Source organism: Myodes glareolus, chromosome 2, assembly GCF_982192425.1.
Source record: "Myodes glareolus chromosome 2, mMyoGla1.1, whole genome shotgun sequence".
NCBI lineage: Eukaryota > Metazoa > Chordata > Mammalia > Rodentia > Cricetidae > Myodes > Myodes glareolus.
The window spans coordinates 63,214,539-63,233,481 of NC_142027.1; the positions used below are offsets into that span (position 1 = coordinate 63,214,539).

Here is an 18,943-nt window from a genome sequence, read left to right on the forward strand (position 1 = left end):
TTGTCTGTCTATCTCTCTCTCTCTCTCTTTCTCTCTCTCTCTCCCTCTCTCTTCTCTTCTGCCACTCCTGTCCCCAGAGGCCGGTCTCCCTTCTCCCCTTCCCCCTTTCCCATTCACTTTTCTCCCAATAAAAACCCTCTCCACTGAACTCTGTCTCATAGTGTCTTTCTCTCCTGTGCCACTTTTTACAAACCACAACACCTGCATTCATCATTTGCTTGTCCTTCGAGATTAGTGGCCTAGCTTTTGCCTCCTTAGGGCATTGGTGACCTCTGTGGAGTAGATCTTATTCACTGTGCAATCACTGCTATTAACTCAGCCATCGTGTCTTTGTTTTCCTCAGAAGCTGGCTTACACAAAGGAGGCTGCAAGCAGGTATGTCTTTCCTCCTAATCCGACACCTGGCAACATAGGTGTGCCGTATGAATGCCCACACTTACTGTGCTCTTCCTTTCCTTTGTCTTTTCAGCTCCTGCAAGGACCATGCCTGTGGGTAAGTCCCAAATGCTGTTCATCTGAGGCCATCTCCCTTCCCAGAGCATCACCATAGCCACCGGGCTCACTTACTGTCTGACCTTACCAGGAGCTGACTCGTTTCTTCCTGGATAATTCAATGGAAGTCTGCCTTCATGAGAATGACCTGCTGCTACTGAGCTTAAGGCTAACACCAACACTGAAAAGGTTTATCTTAGAGAGGGTTAAGTTGTTAAGTGCTAGGTAGTTGCTTGGATTATTTTATTGACTTTATGAGTATGGTCTTGAAAAGGAACAGCACACCGTAGATTAATCTGTTAGTGTGCTTCATGTCTGCCCATTAGGCACAAGCCAGGATGATTTCTGGCTTCTAAGCAGTAGTTATGTAAAGCGGATTTCAAAAGGTGAGGATAGTGACTGAAGTTTAAATTCCAGTCATCTTCAGAATATCAAGAGTATGTGGGAGACTATATAGTAAATCACCAGTAGATTAAAAAAATTAACTTAACATGCCAGGATCCAGACATCCAGCTTCTACAACAAAGTCAAGACATAGTTGGAATATACACATAGGAGTCTTTTAATAGAACACAGGCAGGCAGGAGGAGAGTGAACTTTGTGGTCTTGGTCATTCATCTGTCTCATGATGCCACAGTCTGTGTTAAGATTAGAGATTGGGCATTGTGGGGGTCCTCTTTTTCCTCTTGGCCTGTCGGCTATTAGTCTATTTGTGAAACTTCCATTTTAATGATAGAGCTGGAGAAACCATCTTCTTCACATCCACAATCTGCTGGACCTAAGGTGCCTTGCTTTGCTTCTCTTCTTCGTTCTATTGCCCAGTGCACACACACTCTCTCGCTCCCTCCTCCCTCTCTTTTATTTTTGATTTTTAAAATAATATGTCCTCTATTTTTAAAAACATTAAAACATTTATTCTTTGAGAATTTCATTGATGTGTCATGCATATAGCTTGATCACATCCTCTTCCCACTTCTGCCTCCAGCTCTCCCTGAATCCCGTCCAGCACACCCCTTGCCAGCTCTTGTTCAGTTCCTCCCCGCTGTCCGGTTAGTGCTGCCCATATGCACATGGGTGTGCGATCTTCTGCAGGAGCGTGGGCAGCTGCTGCTGGCCACACCCTCAAAGAAAAATGACTATCCCTCTCCCCACAGCCACCATCACTCTTGCTCTTTAGTTTCCTTCTCTTCTGTTTCCAATTATCTTTTCCTCTACCTGTTTTCTCATAGTTCCCCAATTCTTACAACCAACAAACACTTCTTTCAGTACAAAGTTTGCTGGTGGGTCTCTCTGCCTCTCACTGATTCCCTTGCTGTGCCCCGGCCAAATAGCTTTCAGAATAAAAAAGTTAGACCACATCCCTCTCCTCTGCCAGACAAGTGACTAGCTACTAGCTATTTCAAAGATCAAGATTAAGCTGCCTCACTTGAGTCTTCATAATCAACCTGTGCTTAGCCCTCCAGATCAGGCTGTATCTCCAAGTTATGGAGCATTTACTATATTTTTTTTAAAAAATATGCAACGAAACAGTTTAAATAACTTCAGACAATCCAGCTGAGCAAGGAGTGCATTTAGGATTTAAACCCACACCCATCTGAGTCTCAATATTCAAATTATAATCTCTGGTAAAATTACCTTTCACTCTGTAAAGTGTTTATTCTACCGTTTAATTGTCGCAGCAGCAACACAAACTAGGTTTGACAATAGTTCCCTCACATGAGCCTAAATATGAAGGAAGTAATTTTAGAAGACCCTTAAAGCCTGTCTCTACCTGTTTAACCCACCATGCAACCATCAGCAGCCTTCTGTGTTACCTCCTCATGCAAATAAGAAATGTGTGTGGCTCATTTCTACACTCCTCATGTACAATCCTCTGGAGGGGAGAGGCTTTGATCTACAAGTTCTCATAGACTCTCCAAGACCTAGCACCGAACATCCCAGCGTGCACATCATATATTAATTTTGTTGATTTTATTTAAGCAATCATACCAAAATCAATATGTTTGTGTTTCTCTCTCTGTCTCTCTCTCTCTGTCTCTCTGTCTCTGTCTCTGTCCCTCTCTCTCTCTCTCTCTCTGTGAATATACCCATACATGCACACAGAGAGAAGGAAGATGAATTAACTCACCAGGGTGACTTTCATTATATTTTATTAATTCTGCATTGTGATATGGTCAAGTTGCCCACACCATGCATTACACAAAGACCAGGGTTTCTTCATTAAATAACCATGGCTATCACAACATACATTTTATCTCAATTCGGTGTCACTATGCTCCAGAGGTGACATAGTATTCCCCCACCTACATTCAAAGAGGAAAAAAATGTAGATTTATTTTTGTTTATACTGGGAGGAGATTTTTTTAAAAAAATCACACACTAAGAAATCCCTGAAGATAGTGCCTTAAGAATGGACTAGACAAGCGGGAAATGAATTGTGAGCTGGCAGGAGTGGAATTGGTTTCATCTGGAGGTGGCCTGACTAGATCATCTCATTCTGTTGCTTCTATTCTCCTGAAACTGTCCCTTCCTGTTTGTGTAAGCTAAAAACAAATACCTTCATGCTCTCTTCACAGCCCCAAGTCTCAAGAAAAATTCTGAAAAGAAAGACAAAGCATGATTCAGTCAGTATGAAGAGAGATTCCATGTTATGAAACAACCTGTAATGCAGCCCATGAGAGGCCACACTGGCACTGCACATGCTCACTGCACACACATTGGTCTACACTGGCACCGCACATGTTCACTGCACACACATCTGTCTACACTGGCACTGCACATGTTCACTGCACACACATTGGTCTACACTGGCACTGCACACACATCGGTCTACACTGGTACTGCACACACATCGGTCTACACTGGCACTGCACATATTCACTGCACACACATCGGTCTACACTGGCACTTCACACACATCAATCTACACTGGTACTGCACACACATCGGTCTACACTGGCACTGCACACACATCGCTCTACACTGGCACTTCACACACATCAGTCTACACTGGTACTGCACATATATCAGTCTACACTGGCACTGCACATGTTAGCACACACATTGCTCCCCTGCATTGAGCAGTTTGGATTGACTCTGATGAATTTGCCTCCCAAATTATTACTATAGTAATAATTAATAATTACTAATCAATTATTATTTTTGTCTGTGCATGAAGGTATTGCCTGTGGGTAACTGTTCAGGTTCGATTATGCTAATATGTACTCTAAATGCCTCTGAACCTCATTTTATTTTCCCCTCACATCCTGTAACCCAAGATGCCTCTTGATGGTTTCTGTTACTGAGGCCTTCCTGTACTTATCTAAATCACTTGTCCAGATGGCATATGACTTTAAGTTCTTCTGGTGATTACTCATTTAGTAAGTGATGTCAGGTTGAAATGTTCTAACCAACCAATAAGGATAGGTTTTGTATAATGATTTTAATAAGTTACTCCTTCAGATGGTGTTTTTAAAACTAGAATAATCTTTCTGGTGAGATATTTTAAAAATCAGTTTCTCTGATTTTCTATGTGTGCCTGAGGGTGTGGAGAACATGTATCTGCTTTACCTTCAATCACAAATGTTTTACTTACCATGGTTTATACTAATGTTCCTTTAAATCTTACATTGAGTGTTATGGTTGCTGGCAAGAACTGCCATACCTAGTTAATGTGGTACTGGTGAGTGAGCCCAGGGCTTCATGTGTGCTAGGTAAGCACTCGGCCAATTGAACTACCCCCTTAGCTCTAGAAAAATATCTTTTTAAGGTTTTTAGACATTGGAAAATGAAAGGGACAAAAAAGAGACTAAGAGTCCTTAATTTCGTGAAGTTCTTCATTATTACCTCCCCACCCTTTTAATTGTAGAGATTAGAATCAAGGCTGGGGCCTTAAACACACTAGGCATATGCTCTTCCATTGAACTGTGTTCTGAGTCTGAAATTTAGATTCTTAATATGACTCTGCTGAGCAGACAGACCCTTCTGTGCTGCTGCAAATGTTCTTACTTGTTTTGTCTAGTGTGGCAGCCTTTAGTCATGTGTGAGCACTGAATACCTGGAGTGTGGCCAGTGGGAATAAGGAACTGAACTGGGTTTCTAGCTGTATAACAGCAATTAATCTAACTGCCAAATGAGTGCAAGACTTCTATACTGATGATACAGTCTAGAGGATTAAGCGGGTTGGGGACAAAGATAAAGTAGGCAATAAAATAGTTTCACATAATAATTTTACCTGGAGGGAAAAAATGAACAATGAGCTATAACTAGCAAGGTTCTTTATATAGGATGATTATGTTGATGAGGCATTAATAAATACAACATAAGTAAAATTTGAAGTTATAGCTTTTTTTTTTTGACTTTACAGCTTGGTATATTGGCTTGGGAACCCTTATTTGGTTCTAAAGAATTCCTTTGGATACCTGTCTTAGCTATGGTTTCTATTGCTGTGAAGAGACACCATGACCTGCACTTCTTATAAAAGAAAACGTTTAATTGGGGTAGCTCACAGTTTCAGCGGTTTAGTCCATCATCATTGTGGTGGAACATGGCGGCACACAGGCAGACATGGCACCACTGAAGGAGCCGAGAGTTCTACATCTTGATCCACAGGCAGCAGGAGGCAAACTGTCTGCCACACTGAGTCTAAAAGGAGACCTCAAAACCCACCCCCCACAGAGAAACACTTCCATGCCTACTCCAACAAAGCCACACCTCCTTATAGTGCCACTCTCTTTGGGGACCATTTTCTTTCAAACCACCACAGAACCCAAGTTCCAAATTTTTTCAATACTTTCCCAAGTTTCTGTAATTTTTAATACCTGCATTTCCCCCTCCTAGGCCTGAGTTGTCATCCCCAGTTCCTGTTGGTGATGCATCAACATTTACAGGTATGCTTTTTTTTCCTTTATTCACTTTTATTTCCTAGCTATTAAAGATTTAAGACAGTTTTTCAAGCAAGTATAGGTTTTTGGCTTACATTTTAAAAATATAAGTTCCCCCATTTTTGTATTGCTCAAGAAAAACAATTATTTTTTTACTTGGTTCGTGATAGTATACTGTGTGTACTTTAAGAATCAGAATAGGGGCTGGAGAGATGGCTCAGTGATCGGGAGCATTGCCTGCTCTTCCGGAGGTCCTGAGTTCGGTTCCCGGCAACCACATGGTGGCTCACAACCATCTGTAGTGAGGTCTGGTGCCCTCTTCTGGCCTGCAGGCATACACACAGACAGAATATTGTATACATAATAAATAAATATATTTAAAAAAAAGAATCAGAATATACCTTAAAGCATGAGTGTGGTGTATGAATTATTTTCAGACAGACACTTAAGTTGAGGGTAGAACCTTCGTGCTGTCACTTTGTGTCACTTTCCCAGTACAAGGGTTTTCTGACACATCCTGTAGAATATCCTTTAAGCACTGTATTCTTTTTAAAGTTTAAAAGATTTTCAATATTTTTTAATTTAGATTTTTAAAATTTAATTTTGTTGCTTGTGTATCTCACTCTCTGCGTCTCTCTGTCTCTCTGTCTCTGTCTCTGTCTCTGTCTCTCTCTCTGTGTGTCTGTATGCAAAGTGTATGTATTGCCTGGGGAGATCAGAAGAGGGCATCGGACCAAGGGTAGTGTCAGATCCTCTGGAACTGGAGTTATAGACTGATGTGGTGTTAGGAACCAAATTTCCTGGAAGAGCAGGAAGTACTCTAACTGTTGATCCATCTCTCCAGTCCCAAATTCTGTATTTTATGTAAATTAGTCAGTCTCTTTCTCTCCCTGTTTCTTCCTGCCTCCTCTCTCAGCACTCCTTCCCCATTCCTTTCTTCTTGCCCTCTCTTTCCCTCTTCTTTCTTTTTGCTAGGGATTGAACCCAAAGGCATCTTTCATACTAGGGAGGTGCTCTACCGAGGGATACAGCCAAGACCTTATTATTTTTAATAAAAAGTATAAACTTCTTTTTGTTAGAAATTTTGAGCATATACAAAAATAGAATAGCATGATATGGCTCTGTTTTGATAGTTGTTAAATAATGGCCAAGCTACAGTTCCATAAATCAAGCATATTTATGCATTTTAGTGTCTGTTCCCTTTGCTAACTAGATATCCCTAGAAATGGAGACTTTCTTTTTGTAGTTTAGTATCTATATTCGAGCCTGACACACTAAACAAACAAACAAACAACCCCACTCGTTTAGTGAATCATAATTGTTACGATGCTAGGAAGCCTCTACAAATGCCTCTTGAGTTTATGACTAAAAAACCCTTCAGTATAAGAAAGCAAAGAACTTGTAAGAATGACTTTTGAAGTAAGTCTTTAATTCCTGATGTGAATTCTGGCTTATGCAAGGACTAATGCCTTGCGCGTTCCGTCTTCTGCTTAGGTGCCGTTCCCAGTGCTTCCTATCCAGGGGTGGCCTCAGAGAGTAGTGTGGTGTCGCCAGAGGAGAGCGTAAGTCCAGCTCTGTTTTGTTGCTTTCTAACATGGAGGATGTGGGTTAACAGGATTTATTCCATTTCTAGACTGCACAGGACTTCACACAGTGCATGACTCTGAAAAATATTATGAATTCTAAATCCAGCACATTCAGATGTCTGATGTCCCTTGGAAGAGCTGAATAAGTCTGCCTAACTGATAAATTTTTGACAGAAGATTTCTGGGAAACTCTCAGGCTGATAAATAAATACCCTTCTAGCCCTTAGTAGATTGGGCCTTAACATCCTTTGAGAGAAAGGAAATGGATTTTATTCGGATAAAATTCTGAAAGTGATCACACCTTCTAAATACACTCCCATCAACAGGAGCCTGTCTACTAAAAGGCAGAGACGAGGGTCCACTACCAAAGAGCACAGGGTGAGAAAAGGAGTACCCTGCCCAGGCAGATGGAAGCATCTTATTGAAAGGTGTGTTCAGTTCTGTGTTGGGAGATGTCTCAGTAGAGGGAACACTAGAGGTGCAGAGGTAAGAAACGGAATTCAAATCCCCAGTGCCCACTTAGGAAGCCAGGCAGCCATCACGGTCCGTCTGTATCACTCTCATCTATAGCCAGGTAAGCAAGCATGGTGGCCCACCTCCATCACCCACAGAGAAAGCCAGGCAAGCATGGCAGCCTGCTGTATCACCCTCACAGAAAGCTAGGCAGGCTCAGAAGTCCTCCTGTATCATCATAGAAAGGCAAGCTGTCAGGAAATCTGCCTGTATCACCCCAATAGAAAGCCCGACAGTCACACAGCCCGCCTGTATCGCCCCCACAGAGAGCTAGGCAGCCTTGCAACCTGCTTGTCTATTCTACATAGAAAATCAGGCAGCCTGACTGTACCACCCTCACAGAAAGGCAGGCAGCCACTGCAGCCCCGCTGTAACCCAGAACTGGCTCTTTAGCCAAAGCTGGCTGGCTAGAGTAACTGAATCCACGAATCCTGGGTTTTGTGAAACACTCTCCCTCAGTGAGAGAAACGAAGAGCTGTTGAGGAGGGTACCTGCTTCCCTGTACATGCATGTGCAGACCTGTGTACACAGAGGCACATATCCCACACATGTCAGCCCACACACACGCACACACATACCACTGCAAACACAACTTTTCCCCCCTTAAATTCTGAATTTTAAAAAAATTTAAGGGCTCATTGTATCGTGACTTATTTATTAAGGAGCAAATGATGAAGACATTCTTCAGAAAGTTGAGGTTTGGTTACCTTACATCCTCCCTTCTTAGTGTGGACATTATAACCGATGTGAAGTCGGGGGGAGGAGTTCCATTTGCCTCCATCCCTTCCTTGGTCAGTATTTATGTATTTTCCCTGAAGAAACATCTGTTCAGTTGCTCAGCTTGTTTAAAGTCAGATTATTTCATCTTGTTGCTGTTGAGTTGCTTGAGCTCTTTATAAACTTTAAATATTGATCCATAATCAAATGGATAGAGTGCCGGATATTTTCTCCTATTCTGCAGTTTCGTTCTTTCTTTTTTTCTGCTTAATTTACTTTTATTTAATTTTTTTTGATTTTACATACTAGCCCCAGTTCCCCCTCCCTCCCATTCTCCCGACCCCCTCCACTCCTCAGAGGAGGTACAGCCTCCCTTGGGGAGTCAACAAAGTCTAGTATTCATATTGAGGCAGGACCCAACCCTTCCTCCCTGTATGAAGGCTGAGCAAGGAATCCCACCATAGTGAATGTGCTCCCACAAGTCAGTTCATACACCCAGGATAAGTCCTGACCCCACTTCCAGGGGCCCTACAACAGATCAAGCCATGTAACTGTCACCCACATTCAGAGAGTTTAGTTGGGCCCCATGCAAGAACCCCAGCTACCAGTCTGGACTCCATGAGCTCCCACTAGCTTGGGTCAGCTATCTCTGTGGCTTTCCCAATCATGATCTTGACACCCCTTGCTCTTACAGTCTCTCTTCCCTCTCTTCAGCTAAGCGCCAGGAGCTCAGCCCAGTGCTTGGCGGTAGTGACTGCATCCTGCAGGTTGTTTCTTCATTCTCATCATTGCTTACTTTGGTGTGCAGCAGCTCCTTTATTGGATTTACGGCTATTAGTCTGCATCTGTAGCCTGTGCTTCAGATCGCATAAAAAACACTGGTCTATACAGATGTCTCCAATGGTTTTCTCTGAGTTTCTCCTAGGAGTTTCTTAGTCTGGGCTATTTACATTAGGCCTTTGACCAATGTTGACTTTATGCATGATGGAGTTTTGTTCTTTGGCATATTGATATGCAGTTTCCCCAAAACAGTTTATTGATGCAGTTTTTTTTCTTGTATATTTTTGGGACTTGCCAAAATTCAAGTGATCATAAAGGAATGGACTAATTTGTCTTTGTTCCATGGGTTTATATGTTGGTTTTTGTGTTTGGTCCATGCTTTCTGATTATTGCAACTTTGTAGTTTGTTTCAAAGTTGGTCCTGTGATACAGTTTTTATCTTTTTATTCCAGACTGCTGTGACTACTTAGGGTATTTTTTGATTCTGAAAATTTTTTATGGTTTTATGAAAAATCACCAGTATTTTGATGGAGATTATATTAAACCTGAAATTTCTTGGGGAGTACAGAATTTTTAGCAATATTAATTCTCATAGTCCATAAGCATTGGATATTTTTCCTCGTTGTGTGTGCATCATTGTCTTTGGTGTTTTATAATTTCATTGTAGAACTCCTTCACTTCCTTGAGTAAATTTATTCCTAGGAATTTGACTCTTTGGTAACTGTTAAGAATGTGGCTGCCTTCTGCAACAAAGTTATTATTAGTTTTAAAGTATTGCTGGCTTTTGTTTGTTAATTTTGTAGACTACAACATTGCTGAATTTACTTGTGAGCTCTAGCAATTATTTTGTAGGTGTCTTTGGTGTTTGTGCACACGTATATAGCCACATCATTTGTAAACGCACACTGTGTTTTAACGTCCCCCTCCTCCAGCTTGGATTCCTTTTCTTTCCTTCTCTTGCCTCATTTCAGTGACTGAGACTTTCTGTACTGTGTTCAATACGTCTACAGCCTGCCCTTCTGTATTGTAGGTGTAACTTTTCGCCTTAAAACTCGCGAATCAACCTCGGTTAGCTTCAAACTTCTTGCACTGCTTCCTTACGCCTCTCAGCTTTCATAGACTTGAAGAAATTTCAGGCCTTCTTCTGGATTAGACTGGAGAGAGGACGAGCAAGCTAGTGGCGGGGCAGTCAGAACACACGTACTTAGTAAGTCTACAGGCTAAAGTCTGTTTATGTGGGTGTCACTCATGGTGCGGCAGAACTGCTGTAGTAACAACACCAGTGACCTCAGGCTGTCACCGGATCAGACACAATGATGATAAAACATCTAAAGTAATTTTAGATTCCCACAATATAACCTTGACCCCTAATGTGAGCACACATGGTTAGAACAATGCTCCCTGTGAACTCACTTCACTGCCTTCCATCTGTACAGATCCTGAGCCTGCAGAGTTCCAGAAAGCAGAGGACAAAAAAGACAAATTAGTTACTGAGTTTTGTGTTTGTTATATCTACATAGTGTGAAGCATTGTGTTTGATATCAATTCTGAGACTGTCTTAGCTGTTACCTCTCATGAGCAGTTGTGAGCCTGACTGCCTCATTTCCCTGTCATGGCTCTTCATTATTTCAGGAACTTTTATTTCTCTGTTGGAACTCAGTGTTGTGTTCATCCAGTTCTTCCTCTTCTTCAGTTCTTCCTTCAGTCTTGCCTATGTTTTGTCAAATGTCCCCAGAGATTTAAGAACCCCTGTTTTATGGATTTCACCTTCAACTAGGACAGGGCTTCTAGTTGGTACTTTAACCTTTTGTGGTCTTTAAAATTACAGCTTATGCCATGAAGGAATAGTATCTGCTTCATGGAAACTGACACCATCTATGTGAAATTGTCTTTCTGGGGTCTTGTAATTTCTGTATGAACATCTTGACATCTTGGTATTTTTCTTTCTGTTTCTTACTGTCTTAAATACCACCTAGGTTTTTAAAACATTAAAGCAAACACGTATTTTAGGTGTTCTTCAGAGTTAAGGGTACTAAGTATATTTTTAATAAAAATATTAGAAGTAGAAGTCTCTGTTCAGTTTACTCTGATGAAATTTAAAGATAAATTTATTTATAAAAGACTTAATAATTATGGACATACAGTATTCTGTCTGCATATATGCCTGCACACCAGAAGAGGGCACCAGATCTCATTACAGATGGTGTGAGCCACTACGTGGTTGCTGGGAATTGAACTCAGGACCTCTGGAAGAGCAGGCATAACTGCTCCTAACTGCTGAGCCATCTCTCTAGCCTGATATATTTATTTTAAAAATTGTGTGTGTATGTGTGTATTTGTATGTGTGTATTTACATTCATGTGTGTGAAGGTGCCTGTGGAGCAGAACAATGCACCAGGTCCCCTGGGACTGGATTTACAAGTGGTTGTGAGTTGCTTCACATGGGTGCCTGGAACTAAACCCAGCCCTCTATAAGGTAGCAAATGCCCTTAGCTGCTGATCCATCTCTCCAACCCCAAGATGAAATTTAATAAACAAAAAAAGGCAGTCTGTATAAAATCCCACATACCTAACAAGTTTTGTCATTAGTAGTCTTAGCATTACTGAGCAGTAAATAGAATGTACTTTCCTGGAAAAATACCCAAATGTAGTAAATGGTCATGTAATATTAGATTGCATTAATGAAAATATAAACTCTCCGTTAAGTAGGTGATTGTGCCACCATATTTTAATTAGAACTCATGAATGGGTGCCACACTCTGAGGTAAATTTAAGGTCATTGGAAATGTCAGGAGGAGAGCAGCCAGTGGCGAGTCAGAGGAAGTTTGATAGCTTCCTGGCAACCGTGAAAGGCCCTCTGTTATTGTAGTTTACTTGTGAGCCAGGGCAGACAACTTTTTATCAATAATGGAACTTATAGGGAGTCAGTTTGGGTTTAATCATAAGACTTTCCCAACTCTGGCAGCGTTTTGAAAGCGTGCGAGCCTGCTCTGAAAAGCATGTCTGTTTCTAATGGCAGCTCTTTTAGTAGAGATGGGAAGCCTTTGTTCAGGGATGTCGTGGAGAGAATGCAGTCACCAGAGGGAATGGGGGTGATCTTCAAGGTTCTTTCCTGTTCTGAAACTTGATAGGCTTCTGATAGCCATCAGATGAAAAGTGTACAGTGCAAAGGGAAGACCCCAATGAGTCTAGTCTCAGCCAAGCCATTGGCTTGCTCAGCATCTTCAGGCTGCTTGTGCACCCTTCCCATGTTTCTATATGTACAGCGGAGACACTTGGCTTGAATGTGCTCATTTAAATGTGCTGCATACAGCAACTATTACTGTAGTGTTCTAGTAGTAATGCTAAAATTCCCTCATTCCTTCTAGATTTATTAAGTAAACTTGTGAAAGAAACTATTGATACCTTCATTTATTCAGTCCTTTATTCATATGAGTAGACTTATAGATAGTTTGTTATTTGTGTTATAATTCAATATTAATTTTTTTGCCCATGTTATATCAGCTTTGACCACTGGAAGACCTGGAATTATTTTATTTTCTTCTTTTCTTTTTGAGATGGCATCTTGGGTCTTCACTCTGTAGCTCTTGTAACTCACTATGAGGCCCAGGCTGACCTTGAACTCTTGGTCTTTACCCAGCCTCACTCAGCCTTCTGACTGTGGGGATATAGACACACACTACCACACCAGTTTCTGATTATTCTGTGTATGTGTGTGTGTGTGTGTGTGTGTGTGTGTGTGTGTGTGTAATTTCTGTATATATATTCTCTCTCTCTCTCTCTCTCTCTCTCTCTCTCTCTCTCTCTCTCTCTCTGTGTGTGTGTGTAATTTCTGTGATTGAACCCAGGGTCTTGAACATGCTAGTCAAATGCTGGACTTAGGTTTTAATGTCACTGAGTGGAGCACAAAATTTGTCGTGGTTTTGACCAAAGGCAATTATTGTTTAAGGAATGACCTGTTTTTAAGCTGGTGTAGTGTCATTACAGAATATTCCAAGTTATCTGAAAAGATTATTGCTCTGTTTCCTTTCCACTAATACATATTTATATGCCCAGATTTTCTTCATGTTGCTTCTGTTAGAATAGTACATTGTGATTAATTTAATACAGAAATAAACATGAGAATTCAGCCATATTGTATTAAGCCAGACATTCAGGAATTTGCAAAAGTATAAACAATGTCACTTTCCCACTATTTTCAGCTTCATAGCATGTGTTGTTGACTTTTGCATGAAATTTGCTTACTCTGTTATTATATTTGAGACAGGGTGTTCCTATGCAGCCTTGGCTGGCTTGGAACTTACCACGTAGACCAGGCTGTTCTTGAACTCATAGAGATCTACCTGCCTCTGCCTCCCAGTGTTGGAGCTAAAAGCATGTACCACTATACCCAACTACTCTGCTGTTTTAAAATGAACTAATATATGTTTTTCAAATTTATCTTTTGAAAAGTTTGTTGGTAAATATTTAGAGTTGTAATACTTATCAATAAAACTTTTCTGAGTTGCTGAGTTATTTTCAAGAGTCTAAATGGATTTTTGAATCAAAATGTTTGAGAACCATTTCTGTAAGCCATGTTTTGATGAAATTATAGAATGTTCAACTATTTTCTTACTCATCTTGATAGTTTCCTATGGAAATATTCTTGCTCTTCCTCATCAATGTGTGCTGGAACACTATACAATTGTATAGTGATTATAACATTCACGTATATCCTCAAAGTTATTCATTTTATTGTAAAATTAAATTCTACATAAAAAGTTATCATTAAATGTAGTATCTGGAACATTGAGGGTAATCAGTAAATATTTATTGACTGAATAAATAAATACTGATATTTATTATTCTTTCTAACTCCAGATCAGCAATGAAATTGAGAAGGTGACAGAGGGGCCCACACAGCCTGCTGTGGAACAGATAGCTGAATTCAGCATCCACCTTCTGGGGAAGCAATACAGCGAAGAGCTGCGGGACCCCTCCAGCGCCCTCTACCGGCTCCTCGTTGAAGAGTTTATTTCAGAGGTGGGTGATTTTTCTTTTTAAAGTTTTTTTTGTTTGTTTGTTTTTTTCAAAGTTTATTAAATTATGAAAGTTTCCATTTCCGCCCCTCCTCCCAACACCCTCCCACTCCTCCCCCTTCCCCTCCTCCTCCCTCTCCATCCCTAAGAGCAGTCAGGGCTTCCAGCCCTGTGGGAAGTTCAAGTTCCTCCCCCCTCCCTCCAGGTCCAGGAAGGTGAGTATCCAAACAGACTGGATCCCAAAAATCCATTATATGCAGAGGAAACAAGTCCCAGTGTCATTGTCAATGGCTTTTCAGAAAGGCTCCGGGCCAGCCACATTCAGAGAATCCGGCCACATTCAGAAAATCTGGTTGGATCACATGCTCGTTCAGTCCCAGTCCAACTGGCCTTGGTGAACTCTCATTAGATCAGTCCCCTTGTATCAGTGGGTGATCGCACCCCTCGCGGTCCTGAGTTTTTTTTTTCATGTTCTTCCTCCTTCTGCTACTCATTTGGACCATGGGGGGCTCAGTCGGTGCTCCAATGTGGGTCTTCGTCTGTATCGCCATCCATCGTCGGATGAAGGATCTATGGTGATAAGCAAAATCTTCATCAGTATGGTTATAGGCCAAGGCCGGTTCAGGCACCCTCTCCTCTGTCCAGAGAACAATCTGGGGATCTCTCCTTGGACCTGGGATCCCATTTATAATCAAGTCTCTTGTAAACCCTAAAATGACTCCCTTAGTTGAGATATATTCTTCCCTGATCCCATATCCATCCTTCCTCCCTCCCCCCATCTCAGTCCCCCGAGTTTTCCCCATTCCTCCCCTACTCCCTTCTCTCTAACCCTCTCCCCTTCCAACACCCACCCCCCCTCATGCACCCGAGGTTACCTGGGACTCTTGTCTATTTCCAATCTCCAGGAGGATAAGTACATGATTTTCTTCAGGTTCACCTTCTTATTTAGCTTCTCTAGGATCTCGAATAATAGGTTCAAAGACCTTTAATTATGGCTAGAATCCACTTATGAGTGAATACATACCATATTCCTCTTTTTGGGTCTGGCTTACCTCACTCAGTAAAACGTTTTCTATGTCCATCCATTTGCATGCAAAATTCAGTAATAACCGGAATGAACAACCACTGGTTATTAATATCACTTAATATTAATGGACTCAACTCACCTATAAAAAGGCACAGACTAAGAGATTGGATATGAAAACAGGATCCAACATTCTGCTGTTTACAAGAAACACACCTCAAACACAAAGATAGACATCTACTCAGAGTAAAGGGTTGGGAAAAGGTTTTCCAAGCAAATGGACCTAAGAAACAAGCTGGTGTGGCCATTCTAATTTCTAACAAAATTGACTTCAAACTAAAATCAATCAGAAGAGATGGAGATGGACATTTCATACTCATAACAGGAACAATTCATCAGGAGGAAGTCTCAATCCTGAATATCTATGCCCCTAATATAAAAGCACCCACCTATGTAAAAGAAAAACTTTTAGAACTCAAGGCAGTCATCAAACCTCACACACTAATAGTAGGAGACTTCAACACACCTCTCTCACCAAAGGACAGGTCAATCAAACAGAAACTCAACAGAGAAATAAGAGAATTACTAGAGGTAATGAATCAAATGGACTTAACAGATATCTATAGAACATTCCACCCAAATAGGAAAGAATATACCTTCTTCTCTGCAGCTCATGGAACCTTCTCGAAAATTGACCACATACTCGGTAACAAAGCAAACTTCCAGAGATATAAAAAAATTTTAGTAACCACCTGTGTCTTGTTGGATCACCACGGTATAAAGTTAGAATTCAATAACAATTCGAACACCAGAAAGCCTACAAACGCGTGGAAGTTGAACAGTCAACTACTGAATCATCCCTGGGTCAAGGAAGAAATAAAGAAAGAAATTAAAGTCTTCCTTGAATTTAATGAAAATAAAGACACAACATACTCAAACCTATGGGACACAATGAAAGCAGTGCTAAGAGGAAAGTTCATAGCACTAAGTGCCCATTTAAAGAAAACGGAGAAAGCACATATTGGAGTCTTAACAGCACACCTGAAAACTCTGGAAAAAAGAGAAGCAGACTCTCCCAGGAGGAGTAGAAGACTGGAAATAATCAAACTGAGGGCTGAAATCAACAAAATAGAAACACAGAAAACAATCCAAAAAATCAACGAAACAAAAAGTTGGTTCTTTTTAAAGTTTTTAAAGAAACTTTTACTTAATTATTTTAAACATGTGCATTATGGGAAGCAAACATCACCATGCGGGTGGTTCATTTGACTGGCTAACATGATTGTTGGGGATTAAGTTTTTCATAACCACAACACAAAGGTAAGTTGAGAACTCAAACTGAGCATCTGCTGGGTTCCTAGGGTTCAGAAAACATTGGGAAACGTTCAGAAAGGTCAGCTCTGTCACAGAAACCTCTTTCTGCCCATTAACAAGCAAATGCTTTTTGCAGCTCAGCACAGCGGAGGACGCGCGGGCTCTGTGCTTTAATTTCGGCTCGTCAATGTCTGGAGGAACGGATGTCTCTGAATGGCTATGTGTTGCTTATCTTTTTTTTTTTTTTCCTGGAGCGAACATTAGCTTTAATTTCTTTAAATTTCATCTTTATTCTTTTTTCTTTGTTTGGACACTTTTAAGTAGTTAACTCATAGGTACAAGTGTGCAAAGTTGAGAAGCACCAGAAGGGATGTGGGAAATAAATAATCCCCTTTGCCTCTGTCCTCTGGCTCTGGTGAGAGGTTTTTTTTTGGGGGGGGAATTTTCTAAATAACCATGTGCTAAACCATGCTGTTACTTACCTTATGAAAGAATTCTGGATAGAGTTTGAACTCAGAATTCTTCCATTAAACATCAGCCATACCTGGTGCCCTTCTGGTATGTCTTTGTTCTTATGTAGCATCGCCTTGGGTGCCATCCGCTCGTCTATGTGATGACAGGGCACTGCATTTCTTCCTGTTTGCTTCTTTTCCATTCCTACTTGATTGACTTCTCCTTGACCAAGTTTGTTAATTCCATTACCTTGGCTTAATTTCCTTCCCCAGTCATTGTGTCCAGATGGGAAACAAAAATATGCATCTGTCAGCCAAATAGCATCATTGCAGCCTTCAGACATGGGGAGGAAGGTAGGCCAGACGATTCTTTTCCTAAGTGTGCGGCCAAGTTGCAAGGCTGTATGGTATGCGGGAGAAATGTCAGCCAGGCCAGTGGCCACCTGGCATCAGATCTGTCTTTAGTTGGCTGTCTGGTCTTCCTGCCTGGATTAAGGAGCCTTTAACAAGCTTTAGTGTTTCAGTAAACAACTGCAGGAATGACTGGAGATTTAGAGAAAAATTTAATAAACACTCGGAAAGGTGTCCCCTCAGTAATGACTTTATGAAATATGTGGTCACTGAGCTGAGGTAGTTTGAGGGTGATGAATGGTCTGGGCCAACCATGAGCCACCCCTTCTCCTTCTAACTAGCCTCTGTACCACCTTCACCTTCTGACCTGGAGTGACATGTGCTCTGATAACTATTTCTTTGTGTGAAAGGTTGTGTGCATGTGTGTGTGTGCTTGAACATGTGTGTGATACAACCTGCATGTGGAGGTCAGAGGGTAGCCTCAGTTTTTGGTTCTTGCTTTATGCCTTGTTTAGACAGGGTCCCGGTTGTTTACTGATGTGTGTATCAGGTTGTCTGGCATGCTAGCTCCTAGGCATCCTCCTGTCTCTACCTCCTGTATGAAACACTGGGTTCACAGATGCTCTTCATGACATCTGGCCTTACATCAGTTTCTAGGAATTTGAATCCAGAAATTGCATGACAAACCCTTCACCCATTCAGCCATCCTCCCAGCCTCTATTTGCCTTTCAAAGTGGTCCTTCCTCGTTTCCTGTACAGAGGCTCCTTCAGAAACTATAATGAGTTTCTCCATTTCAAATGTATCATGAAGCAGGAGAAAAAGGAAAGGGCAGTGTAGTTCAATGGGTAAATATGAATGGCAGCATTAGAGAAAGCTGACTGGCAAGTAACTTCTGAGCCAGCCATCCTTAAATTCTTCATTCTTAAAACAAGATCTTCAGTAAACCAAGATTTAAAAAAAATCCACAGCCTGACAGTATGAGGGACTGGTTGAAAGCTTTTCTGTGATCCTGGCCAAGTGAGTGCCATCTTAGTGTCTCAGTTCTGTCATTTATAAAATCAGGGTAGTATGTATGTTTTGGTGATTCTTCAAAGATTAGAAGTAGAGCTTCCTAGCCCCAGATAGAGTGGTTGCTCAGTAAATTGTACCTGTTCCCAATATGGGTGCTGACAAAATTAAATGATTTCTTGCACTGAATCTCTGTGCAGTAGCTAACTGCATGCAGTGACTTATAACACCTGTATGTGTTTGGACCCAATCCCAGGCCTTGGCCCCCTTAGTAATCATGGAATTGTGTGGTTGATGGGATGCTTTCAGCTCCATTCAATTTAATGTTCAAAGGCGGATGTGGTGGAAGGCAGGGCAGTCTTAGTTCCAAGAGGAAAGCTGATGCTCATTCAGTTGACCAGCAAATGCACGACCTTAGACTTCTGATTCTTGTTGTTGTTTTTCTCCCAGATCTTCTACTTATTTGTTCTTTGCTGTTTGACTCTTTTGGGGGCCCACCATCCAGCTCCCAAATAAATCACAGAGAGGCGTATTACTTTCTTATGGATGCCGAGCTTTAGCTTGCGTTTGTTTTTAGGCAGCTTTTCTAGCTTAAATTGTCCCATCTACCTTTTGCCTCTGGGCCTTTTCCTTTTCTTACTTCTCTATGTCTTACTTTCACTCTTCCTCTGTGGCTGGCCCTCGTGTCCTCCTCTCCTTGTTTTCTTGTTCCTCCTTTTCCTGCTGCTTGATCTCTCTTCTCTCTTTTTTGCCTATTTATTCACCCTGCCTGCCAGTCTGCCTATTCTTTCTCCTGCCTTGCTA

General features: G+C 41.3%; 1 protein-coding gene across 1 annotated transcript in view; it reads left to right on the forward strand.

Moving 5' to 3' along the window:
• Impg2 (interphotoreceptor matrix proteoglycan 2) overlaps positions 1-18,943 on the forward strand; it is a 66,898-nt gene that overhangs the window by 15,446 nt on the left and 32,509 nt on the right. Inside the window, exons 4-8 of the mRNA XM_087897814.1 lie at positions 344-375; positions 470-493; positions 5,332-5,381; positions 6,870-6,937; positions 13,832-13,993. Of these exons, the coding sequence (XP_087753940.1) occupies positions 344-375; positions 470-493; positions 5,332-5,381; positions 6,870-6,937; positions 13,832-13,993 (336 nt within the window). The remainder of the gene's footprint in view (positions 1-343; positions 376-469; positions 494-5,331; positions 5,382-6,869; positions 6,938-13,831; positions 13,994-18,943) is intronic.